This window comes from Salvia splendens, chromosome 14 (genome assembly GCF_004379255.2).
Source record: "Salvia splendens isolate huo1 chromosome 14, SspV2, whole genome shotgun sequence".
Classification (NCBI taxonomy): Eukaryota; Viridiplantae; Streptophyta; class Magnoliopsida; order Lamiales; family Lamiaceae; genus Salvia; species Salvia splendens.
Window position 1 is genome coordinate 10,338,397 of NC_056045.1, and position 12,375 is coordinate 10,350,771.

The 12,375-nt window shown below is 42.7% G+C and overlaps 2 protein-coding genes across 2 annotated transcripts; both read left to right on the forward strand.

Moving 5' to 3' along the window:
* The first annotated feature begins 1,465 nt into the window (after positions 1 to 1,465).
* Positions 1,466 to 4,352, forward strand: LOC121764029 (demethylepipodophyllotoxin synthase-like). The gene is made up of 3 exons (XM_042160123.1): positions 1,466 to 1,867; positions 2,232 to 2,823; positions 3,590 to 4,352. Exons 1-3 carry the CDS (start codon positions 1,548 to 1,550, stop codon positions 4,208 to 4,210), a joined length of 1,533 nt encoding a protein of 510 aa, XP_042016057.1. The 5' UTR covers positions 1,466 to 1,547; the 3' UTR covers positions 4,211 to 4,352.
* Positions 4,353 to 10,193: 5,841 nt separating this feature from the next.
* Positions 10,194 to 12,141, forward strand: LOC121764640 (protein JINGUBANG-like). The gene is made up of 2 exons (XM_042160660.1): positions 10,194 to 11,008; positions 11,620 to 12,141. Exons 1-2 carry the CDS (start codon positions 10,199 to 10,201, stop codon positions 12,016 to 12,018), a joined length of 1,209 nt encoding a protein of 402 aa, XP_042016594.1. The 5' UTR covers positions 10,194 to 10,198; the 3' UTR covers positions 12,019 to 12,141.
* The last annotated feature ends 234 nt before the right edge of the window (positions 12,142 to 12,375 follow it).

Here is a 12,375-nt window from a genome sequence, read left to right on the forward strand (position 1 = left end):
TTTATTCTCTATAGTATTATTTTATTTTTTCTTCTACTTTATTTGTTCTCTAGTTAACAAGTAAACATTACTGTATACCTCCCCAAGTCCTAACTAATTATCCCATAGTTGATGGATGCATGTTTTAATAAATTATGTCACTTTACTAAGACGTGGAAGAAAAAGTAAGTAACATGTGAGTCCTACTTTTATATACTCCATCTGTTCCATTATATGTGATTGAATTATTTTCGGTACTAAATTTAAGAAAATAATATTTATTAAGTTAAATAAAGATAATAAAGTATAAGAGATGATAAAGTAAGATATAGGGAAACTAATATTTTATAATATGACAACTTAAAAAAGAAAAATCAATCAGTTTATAGTGACTATGGTTGAATAGAATATTAATTTTATAACAGTTATAAATTAATTAAGTTATATTAGTAAAATATGAGATCCATTTATTAAAAATAATAAATATAAATATTACAATGAATAGAAATCGTACCAAATACTCCATCCGTCCCATAAAAATATCGGCATTAGGTGTGGCACGGGAATTAAGAAAAAAATTGGTAAAGTAAGAGAGAGAGATGAGAATGATATGGTAACGTAAGAGAGAGGAGAATGGAATGCTCATATTTTTGTGGGACGAACAAAAATGGAAAGTGCACTTATTTTTATAGGACGGAAGGAGTATAAAATAAGAAAATTAATGAGGACAAACTAAAGTATTTTACTTACTTAATATTACTACAATAATGGATTTTTTTTTATTGTTACACGAAATTTGTTAACGTACAAAAGCTACTTAAATTATAAAGATACTAGTGAAGCGTGAAATGTAGTGGACATAGTTGAAGTGGACGAGATAAATGACGAGATTGGTGTTGTCAATGTTTACTTGTAGAATACCGTAGATAGGTAGATTAGATTGTATAAATAAACCCATACGAAAAAGACAGCATAGTCCCAAAAAGATTTATTCTAGATTTTAGCTAACCTAATAGGTTGTGCAATATTGTTATCCATAAAAGTTTTTATTTTATTATATTTTTCCAGTAGAACTCATCCCAAAATACGAGTCTTTTTTAAGAGAAATAACACATTTAGTCTATGAACCTCACACCATTTGCTTTCACAGCTAATGTGGGTCATTGAGTTGGTAACAACCGTCTCCCTTACGGGCCAATGACCTCGTTTGGTCACGTCGAGGTCTTTGCCACCACCATTCCAAGATCTCCTTAGTCACGGCCACATTGGCCACCGCAGGTTCTTTCCTCGACCAAAACCCTGAGTCAGCTTCCAAATGTGCTCGGCGACGGTTATCTTCCGAAAGCCATTACTATAAGTTGTCTTGGCTCTCAATAAAAGCTTCAATATTATAGATAAAACATGAAAGCTTATCCCAAAAACTAGTCTATTAGGAGAGGGAGAGAGAGTTCATTTAATCTATAAATAGATAATAGTTGCTCTCATAACTGAAGTGGGACATTGAGTGCGGAACGCTTCTTTAACTATTTATACACTTGCATGTAGCTCAGGAAAAAATAAAATTTACGATGGAATTACTACTAGCACCCCAATGGTTTGTTGTGGTAGCCACTGTTGCTATAACAATTTCTAGTTTCTACTCATTTTATCCATCAAAATATGGAAAGAAGCAAAACGTAGCACCACATGCCGGCGGCGGATGGCCCATAATCGGCCATCTCTTACTTCTAAGGGGGCCGGAGCCGCTTCACCTAACCTTGTCCAAAATGGCCGATAAAAACGGCCCGATATTCACCGTGCAACTAGGCACACGCCGCGGCTTGATCGTGAACAGCCACGAGATTGCGGAGGAGTGCTTGAAGACGAACGACGTAGCCTTCTCGAACAGGCAGGGCCGGAGCTAGCTTATAGCTAGATGGGCAAATGCCCCACCTCAAATTTCATCACATATGCATATATTTTACTCTCTATCCCATTAAAAATAAAACGTTCTCGTTTTTTGGTTTTTCCGGTTAAAAGGAACCTTTTCCTAAAATGGAAACAACACTATCTCTACTTTTTCATCTCTCTTCATTAACTCACAAAATAACACAGCATAAAATCCCTCGATAGAAACCATATGTTTCATATTTATTGGCCCTCTTTATATGTTTTAGTTTATCACTAATTGCCCCTCTTAAAACTCTTAAATTTTGCCTATGTACATTTTTGCCCCTCTATATATAAATTTCAGGCTCCGTAATTGTGAACAGACAAAGGACCGTCGCAATGGCCCTCATGGGCTACAACTTCGCCATGTTCGGGTTCAGCAACTACGGCCCCTACTGGCGGGAGATGCGGAAGATCGCGGTGCTGAGGCTCCTCTCCAACCGGAAGGTCGCGGCCCTGGCCGGGTCGCGGGAGGTGCAAGTGAGAGCGATGAACAAGCAGCTATACAGCTCGATGCCAGATGTGGAGATGAAGAGGGTGCTGGGAGACCTGACGCTGAGCATGATGGTGAGGACGGTGGCGGGGGACGTGGAGGCGAGGATGGGGGAGGAGGAGAGGGAGAGGTGGAAGCGGAGCGTGAGGGATTTCTTCAAGATGATGACTGTGCACACCATATGCGATGCTGTTCCTTGGCTAGGGTGGATGGACAGGTTCGGGAGGATGGAGAGGGCGTTGGTTGATACTGGGAGGGAATTCGACAGCATGCTGCAAGGGTGGCTTGAGGAGCACAAGGATACATGGAGTGAAGCGAGGGAAGACGATGATTTCATGAATGAGATGTTGGATGTTGCAGACACTGCTACTCAGGAGTTTCCTCATTTTGATGCGGATACCATTAACAAAGCTATGTGTCTGGTATGTACTGCTTCCTCATATGTTATAGTTGAGTCAGTTTCCTTTTTAGGCAAAAATTTTTATTTTGTTTGCTACTTTATTCTCTATTTTCTCTTTATATTTAATTTTCTTTCGTAGTTTATCCTGTCTCCATTTAATATCAAAATACTTATTTCTTAATCTCGATATTGAAAATAAATGCACCAACTAAGGTGTGATGAAGGGACTAATATATTATAAGTAAAAATCGAACATATTTAATGTTTCAAATAACGACCCACCTTGATAAAATGATGGAAGTCATGAAATTCCATTTAAAATCATTTAGTGATATGAGTAGCAGCCTGATGACATATATATAAATTCCAATTCTCTCTTTGCATCATTAGAATTGAGATATTTGTTAGTATTTTTGTTATACTCCATCAATTTACAAAATCATTACTACTCTCTCCGTCCTACAAGTAAGGAGTTTTTTTGGTACGATGTATAAGAAAATGATATTTATTGAGTTAAGTGTAGAAAATAAAGTATGAGGGAGAAAAAAGTAAAAGGATAAAGATGGAAAAAGGTAAGAAAGAAAGAATAAATAAGAGACATAAAATAAAGTAAGAGAAATGAAGGTGTTGTTTTTTTCAGAAAAGGATATCAATAACTTACGGAGGGATAGCACAAAATGAAAAATTGATTACTTATAATTGGACGGAGGAAGTACTTAGTTTTTCATTTTGAATAAGTGAATCTCGTATTCTACTAAATCTTTACCTTAATATTCCTATATATGTAGACAATGATGGTAGGAGGAAGCGAAACCACTGCGGCAGTTCTCACATGGGCACTAACTCTACTACTCAACAATCGCCACTCCCTCAAAAAGGCCCAAGAGGAACTAGACATTCATGTTGGCCGAGAGAGGCTAGTAAACGAATCAGACCTCGAAAACCTAGCCTACATCCGAGCCGTGATCAAGGAAACGACGCGGCTACAGCCACCCATACCCGTCATCCCTCGCGAGGCCGGGGAGGACTGCGTGGTGGCCGGCTACCACATCCCGGCCGGCACACGCCTCTTCATAAACAACTGGAAAATCCAACGCGATCCTCGTGTTTGGGCCGATCCACTCGAGTTTAGGCCGGAGAGGTTTCTCACAAGCCACAAGGATATCGATTTTCAAGGCCTCCACTTCGAGTTGCTTCCGTTTGGTGGCGGCCGGAGGGTCTGCCCGGCAGTGTCTTCCGCTCGGCGCTTTGCGGAGCTCGCCCTTGCGAGCTTTCTGCAGGGATTTGATGTGGACACGCCTTCGGGTGAACCCATTGATATGGCTGCTGGCTTTGGTACTACCAACATGGTTCTTGCTCCAATTCAAGTGTGCATCAAGCCAAGGCTGAGTCCTATACATTATGCATGACTCGTTTATGTGTTTCTGGTCATGTTGATAAAGTTGTAAGAAAAGATCGCGCTCCATCCGTCCCAACTTAGTTGAGTCGTATTCATTTTATCTCCTATATATTTTACTCTTTCTTATCTATTATACTTTATTTTCTCTTTTATTTAATTTTATCTTCTAAATACTGTTTAACACAATTTCTTAATCTTCGTACTAAAAAAAATAAACCTCAAGTCTCTAACTAAGTTGGGATGGAAAGAATGCTGAAAATCAATACTAGCAGTCTAGCAGTGATGTTCTCTTTAACAACCTTAATTCCTACAATTACCATCAAATAACTTTACATCCATCCGTCAAAACCTGATACGTTCTGCCATTTTTGGACGCTCGTCATTTAAAAACACCTTTACATCATTCCATTTATTGTACTCCCTCCGTCCTTCTGTAATAGATACATTTCTTTTCGACACCGGATTTAAGAAAAGTTGTGTTAAGTGAGTTAAGTAAATGAATAATAAAATAGAAAAGGAAAAAGGTAGAGAGATAAAGAGATACTAAAGTAAAAGAGAAGAAAAATTGTTACTTTTTGCTAAAAATAAAATGACTTAGCTACAGTGGGACAACCCAAAAAAGAATACGACTCAGCTATGGAGGGAGTAATAGATTTTACACTCCATTATATTACAACTCCTTACACTCTAATACTCCCTCCGTCCCGCGTTACTTGAACGTTTTCTTTTCGGCACGAAGATTAAGGAATGAGTGATAGACAAAGTCAAATATTACGGCTGTAGGTGATATTTTTTACTAAAAATGGAAAGAGTGCAAATAACTTGGGACGCCCAAAAAGAAAATAAGTGCAAGTAACATGAGACGGAGTGAGTATAAATGGAATTCACAATCCGCCAACTCCTGTTCACTAATTTTTAACAAATTAAATAATTTCTCAAAACACGTGTCTACTCAAAACATGTCTATGCATAATAGACGGATGGATTATTTATCTAAATATACTATATTTAACATTATTTTACTGTTAGTTCGATGCTCAATTGGAGATAGTAAATAATTATTTGATGATACAATACTAAAATCATACAATAAACATACAAACTTAAATCAATCGTACTCTTAACTTACCAAACTTAAATCAATCGTACTCTTAACTTAAATAAATCATACAATACAGAAGTCGAGATGCATCAGTAAGGTGCAATTTAACTCTATGTTACATGGCTTATAGACATCAATCTCTGGGACAAAGTTGGAACATAAAGACAGTTTGATAATCTCAAGGTTGGGGATATTTCAATGGTACCCGCCTGATACGAGCCTATTATTATTATTATTATTATTATTATTATTATTATTATTATTATTATTATTATTTAGTTTAGATATTATAGTGATTTAGCATATCTTTTTCTATATCTTTGTTTTCTTGTTCATTAAGTCAGTAGCATTATAAATAGGATAGACTGTTATCTTTTTTATTCATTCAATCAATATATGAAATTATCATTCTTTTGGCTCAATTGGGTATCAAACAAGAAACATCTCCTAAGGTTGCCGACGAGGCTGATCTCGCGCTCAACCGCCCCTTTTTGCCGTCCAAGTCACGACCCAACGTTGGGCGCTCGACAACGACGACATCTCGTTTCTTGATTTTGTGTGGAAATCGACGTTAAGGAGGACGGTCCTTAACAACTGGTGCTTTCATTGAGAGCTGACCCTCCCACCATCTCGAACCGAAGCTACACCGCTGCCCGACGGAAAACATTCCGCGCACAGCAACTGCTTTGGTTGTCGAGTCCCGCCTGTCCGCCGAGCTCTAGCCGCAGGACAACACTACGTCTGCAACGCCCGACGGGAAGGATTCTCGCGTGCCGCGCCGAAGTCAGACGATCATCATCCACCACAGCCACGCCTCAGTCCGTCAACATGTCATACGACTACGCCGGCTATCGTCGTCGTCAATACGACTTCCCTCAGGCCACACAGCCATTCCGTCCCTACCATCCGACCCAACCTCGCCGTGTAACCAGTTGGAACCCTCCAAGCATCCGGGTGGAAGTACTCCGCCCGCCGTCGTGGCCTGATCCAGAATCACCCTACGTCTCACACCACTTGGATCCACATAATCGTCGACCACGGCCGAGATACCAGCCCATCGGGTACCGCGATCGCGCGCAAGACGCTTGGCCCCGACACCGCAGCGGCTACGTCGAGAGGGGTGGCCACCTATCTGATCGCGGAGAGCATCAGACCAAATTAGGGTTTGATCGCTATCCGACAACCGCAACGCAGCGGCACCGCCCAACATGCTGGGACCCACCGGCGCAACAGCAGGACCGCGGCTACCCGACCGTTGACCGGCCCCGACGCTCGGAGACGTGCTGGGACCGACCTCGCCCTCGGGAGGAGGTGAGAGTGCGAGTCCAGCCCGCCTCCCACCAGCCCCGCTACTCCACCGAAAAGCCAACGCGGGACCTGTACAGTCAGCCCACACGTGTGACCAGTCAAACTCCGGAGCAGACACGCCTGCCGCTAATACGGGTCTCCCAGGCGGAGAAGTCAGAACGGTCCAGGTTGGGTCTCTGCTGGCATTGTCCCGAGAAATGGGTGATGGGACATGTGTGTAAACAACGCATTCTCTGTTATGCGGATGATGGGGAGGAGTTTGAGGAGAACATTCAAGATGAGAATTTAGCCGAAGAGAAAACTAATAATACTCCCACGATAGGATTCGGTGATGATGTTCCCAATGACATTACCGATGTTCACAATGATGGCGCTCCTCTTGATGTTCCAAACAACGAGTCCCCTGGAGTGTTCGTCAAGAACAAAGGGATTGTCATGAACGACAACAAGTCACTGCAAGTGCTCGTTGGGGTATATGATGAGAAGATTGGTGAAAAGGAGGAGACATTGCTAGAAGATAAAGAGGAGGATGGTTCTATTGGTGATTACACTGTTTTCCACGAAAGTGCTTGTGTCTATAAGGATTTGAATGTTGGTGATGTTACAAGTCTGAATCAACGATCAACATCACTCGACGCCGATCCAAGGTTGATTCCTCTGCAAAATAACACGCCGTGTTTGAGCATTCATGACTGTGTGGCAGAACTTTCCATTTTAGCGTTGAATTTGGACGACCACATTAGTCTACCTTTGTTGATTTTTTATGGAGGTGAAGAAGGGAGACGTTCAGCTGTTCGATGTGTGTTTGATCCAGGAGGAGTTGCCACGCCGAAGCTTCTGATTTCAACTCTCCTTTTTGCTTCATGGTTCCCACCTTGAGGACAAGGTGGATTTTAACCGTGGGGGAGTTGATACGAGCCTATTATTATTATTATTATTTAGTTTAGATATTATAGGGATTTAGCATATCTTTTTCTATATCTTTGTTTTCTTGTTCATTAACTCAGTAGCATTATAAATACGATAGACTGTTATCTTTTTTATTCATTCAATCAATATATGAAATTATCATTCTTTTGGCTCAATTGAGTATCAAACAAGAAACATCTCCTAAGGTTGCCGACGAGGCTGATCTCGCGCTCAACCGCCCCTTTTTTCCGTCCAAGTCACGACCCAACGTTGGGCGCTCGACAACGACGACATCTCATTTCTTGATTTTGTGTGGAAATCGACGTTAAGGAGGACGGTCCTTAACACCGCCCCAGCCACGGTAATCAATTCCCCACTTGCGGTCTCTATATAAGTTTTAGTAATACTACTAAAGCTCACAAAATCATCTTTATTGGGAGTCATACTATCGGTGGCTCCACAATCAAATATCCACCCCCTTTTATCTCCCCAATTATCCCTTTTTACGGTAAATGCAGCGGAAACACGGTCCAAGGGCTCAAATCGATTTCTAAGTGAAACAGGGCTAAATTGCTCAATTTGTAGAAAATCAGGGGGTTTTCACAATAATTCATAATCCGGGGTTCAACATGCAATTTATCATAAGTAGGATGGCTGTCATGCAATATTCGGGGTCTGTGTTTTAATTTCATAGAACCTAAGGGGTCTTTTTGCAATTTCAGAAAATTAGTTGGTATATATGGAAAATTAGGGTTAGGGTTTTCATCCCCTAACCCTTTACCTCCTTCGCCGCCTTCCCCATTTCGGTTCCCTATTTTTCCGGTGAAATTGCCAGCGCCGATCAATCCACCTCTGTTCCGCCTCCGCTGGGAGCCTCCGGTTCTTCCTTCTGTTTTCCTCGACCGGTTATCATGTCCCGATTTCCGATCGCCATCTTCGCCATCTCACTGCTGACCGAGATCCCGGTCGCCATCTTGGCTTTCGCTGTTTTCCTTTCCTCCCACCATTCGGGATATCCGTGCGTTTCTCGTGTGTGCTTTTGCATCCCACAGTGGGAGCACCAAAGCTTTGACTTGTCCACCGGTCTGTTCCCCGGGCGGTGAGCTGTGGTGGTGTTTTGGCGCGGGGTTCCACTTCGGTAGCCTTGTCGTTGTCCCTGCGCCACCAATCCATGCCCGATTCCTTGTGGATCTCCTCCACCGTGGCTGTGGGTGTTGGTTTTTAGGGATTCCGGTGGCCCTAGCCGTTGTCAGGCCGCCTCCTTTTTAACCCATTCGTAGGCAGTTTCCAGTGGGGGAGGTGATACTTCCTTGAGGATGTCTCGTCGGACTCCTTCGTGTTCCTCGTCAAGCCCAGCCAGAAATCGGAGTAGTCGCTTGGTGTTGGTGTAGATTCTGAACTAATTTACCCCCTTTTCACGGCAGTCGACCAGTTGCTTCTGACACCGGTCGATGCTGATCCACATTCTATGGATTTTGCGGTAGTATGTCTCTAGATCCATATTCCCTTGTTTAATTATGTTTGCTTGGTCTTCCAGGTCATATACGAGGTAGAGATCGGCCTCACTCTCGTACGTGGTGGCTAGGCTATCACATATAGCCTTGGCCGATTGGTGGTGGGCGAAATCTGCAGTAATATAATTTTCAATATTATCTACGATCCATGAGAAGACGATTAGATCTGTTTCTTCCCAATCGTCATAATCCTTGCTCCCCGGCAGTGGTGGAGCCGGTTTTTCGGTTATGTGGGAGTAGCCTCCCCTGCTCCCTATCGCAACCTTCATTAGCCGCGACCATAGAAGGTAATTTCCTCCATTGAGTTTGAACGCAACAGTTACGTTCTTACTCGCTCGTATTTTACTACTCGATGATTCTGATTCTGGTTCTGTTGGTTTCTTATCGTCTGACATTTTTGGGATTTTGGGATACTGGTTTGAATTTGGTTTGCTCTCTGATTTTGTGATTTAGCCGAGATTGGTATGGAGTGGGTAGTGATGAAACTAAAATCTGAGCCCTAGTTCGACTCCTGCTCTGAAGCCATGATAAAACAGGGCTTTGGGGAATATTATTTCTCTTATTCACACTGAATTGATACATACTACACGCCTCTTTATAGGCTTAAGAGTACAAATTGAGGTAAGATTATTTCCCTAAATCTAATCTTCTATACAAGGTAAAAAACAATTAAATCAATTACTAATCTTCCTACATATTGTGATTGCAGGAAATTAGCTTCTTGATTCACCGAGATCTTCCTTCCAACAACGTAGTGTTGTTTTGTGAGTACAATGAGGAGAATAAAGTAAGACAGAGGGAAAAAGTAAAGTGAGTGTTGTTTCTATATTTAAAAAATTTAAAAACACTATCATTCAAAGTGGTGCATCTCAAAATGAATGATCAGGATCAGCAAGTACAAGTTGAGGGAATGGTACGGTCGAAAAAATTAATTAAGACTTTGGTATGTATATGCGATACTCCATGAATTCATATCATAGTAATGCAAAAAAAATTTAGAATTGTGATGAGAAAACTAATTAGTTTAGCCGTGAATATCTCCCCTGAAATCTCTCCCTATCACTCTCTCTCTCCCTCTTTTCTTCTCATCATCCCAAACTGTCTCAAAAGAAGAAACAATGAAAGCATAATGTCATCCGAGAAGAAGAGCAAGGCAGGTAACAACATGGATCCCAACCTGTCGTCCTCGAGCGGTGGCGACACCGACGACTACCGCAACAGCGGCGAGGGCTCTCCCATGATGATGTCCCCCTGGAACCAGCCGGGCCCCTTCGGCAGCGCCTCGGCCAAGCAGCAGCAACTCCAGAACAGCCTCATCGGCTCCCTCGTCCGTGAGGAGGGCCACATCTACTCCCTCGCGGCCAAGGACGACATCCTCTACACGGGCTCCGACAGCAAGAACATCCGCGTCTGGAAGAGCATGAAGGACTTCTCCGCCTTCAAGTCCAACAGCGGCCTCGTCAAGGCCATCATCATCGCGGACAACAAGATCTTCACCGGCCACCAGGACGGCAAGATCCGCGTCTGGAAGATCAGTCCTAAGAACCCGAGCGTGTACAAGCGCTCGGGGACAATGCCCACTTTCTTTGACATCTTTAAGGCGTCCATCAAGCCTGGGAACTATGTGGAGGCGCGGCGCAAGAGGAGCGCCGTGTGGATCAAGCACACGGACGCTATCTCGTGCCTCAGCATGGATAAGGACACCGGGATGCTGTACTCGGCGTCCTGGGACAAGACGTTTAAGGTGTGGCGGCCGGAGAATTCGAAGTGTGTGGAGTCTGTGAAGGCGCATGATGACGCGGTTAATTCGGTGGTGGCGAGCACCGGGGCGATGGTGTATACGGGGTCCGCGGACGGGAAGGTGAAGGCGTGGAAGAGGGAGCAGAAGGGGAAGTCGTGCAAGCACGCGCTGGTGAAGACGCTGCTGACGCAGGAGTCGGCGGTGACGGCGTTGGCAGTGAGCGACATGGATAAGGTAGTGACATAAAGATAGGCTCATGAGACTTATAAAGTTTCAATTATCTCTATATACAAATTTGGGTATTAATATACTCCTTCCATCCCAACCCATAAAAATAGGCCATTTAGAGTTGGCCTGAGTTTTATTGTTTAAATTGTAACGTAAGATAGAATGCAAAAAATAGTTAAAATTGTGTAATGAATGGTGAGACCCATAAATAATAAAGTAAAAGTGAAGGATACCATAAATGAATATAGAATATTTCTATGGGACGGATGAAAAGGAAATCTAACATATTTCTGTGCGACGAAGGAAGTATTTACTTTTCGTTCATCTACCAACATCTTCCCGTAAGCCCTGTAAGATGAATTTTAGTGTGGTTGAACTTTTTTCTAATTGGTTGGATCCGTCCTTTATCGAACTGACCCGAATTAAGCCATAATATTCTATTGGGTTAACCATTTTTGAAGTTATACAGTCACTAATCCGCTCTGATACATAAATAGAAAATATAGGTTTCCATCCTAAAATCGTGACTTATATAATGATTTCAATTATTTGTAATTCTCACTTTGCACACCGATGTCAGATATTGTTATACTTATGTTTCTCTCATTTGCGAACAGGTGGTTTACTCAGGGTCATCCGACGGGGTGGTGAACTTCTGGGAGGTGGAGAATCAGCTGGCGCACGGAGGGGTGCTGAAGGGGCACAAGCTGGCGGTGCTGTGCCTGGCGGCGGCCGGGAGCTTGGTGTTCAGTGGGTCGGCCGACAAGACGATACGCGTGTGGCGGAGGGAGGGTCAGGCGCACACGTGCCTATCGGTGCTGACGGGGCACACAGGGCCGGTGAAGTGCTTGGCGGTGGAGAAGGACAAGGAGGACGACAAATGGGTGGTGTACAGTGGGAGCCTTGACAAGTCGGTGAAAGTGTGGAGTGTGTCGGAGATGGCGCCGGACATGCAGCAGATGCAAAACATCAATTTTGATTGGGAGTCTAGTTCAATACCATCCGCCAAATATTGAGGAAATATTCATTGTTTCAGGTAAATATCTGTGTAAATTGATGATAGATCATTAATTTGAGATCCCTATAGTGTTAGTTGATTATTTCTTTACAAACTTTTTCCCATGTTTCGAACTTATACTTTTCCATACTTTTATACGTTATATTCCTATATATACTCATGTTTGATTCGGTTCCAAACTTGGAACGAAACTGAAGTACTCTATTCTCCTATAATACTCCCTCCGTCCCGGACTACTTGCACTTATTTCCTTTCTGAGCGTCCCAAGTTATTTGCACTCTTTCCATTTTTAGTAAAAATTATCACCTACCGCCGCAATTGTTGACTTTGCTATACACTCATTCCTTAATCTCCG

Coding starts and splice junctions, on each gene's coding strand:
- LOC121764640 (XM_042160660.1), top strand. CDS start 10,199: ATGGATCCCAACCTGTCGTCCTCGAGCGGTGGCGACACCGACGACTAC. Junction 11,009..11,619: donor CAGTGAGCGACATGGATAAG/GTAGTGACATAA, acceptor ATTTGCGAACAG/GTGGTTTACTCAGGGTCATC.
- LOC121764029 (XM_042160123.1), top strand. CDS start 1,548: ATGGAATTACTACTAGCACCCCAATGGTTTGTTGTGGTAGCCACTGTT. Junction 1,868..2,231: donor GACGTAGCCTTCTCGAACAG/GCAGGGCCGGAG, acceptor AATTGTGAACAG/ACAAAGGACCGTCGCAATGG. Junction 2,824..3,589: donor TTAACAAAGCTATGTGTCTG/GTATGTACTGCT, acceptor CTATATATGTAG/ACAATGATGGTAGGAGGAAG.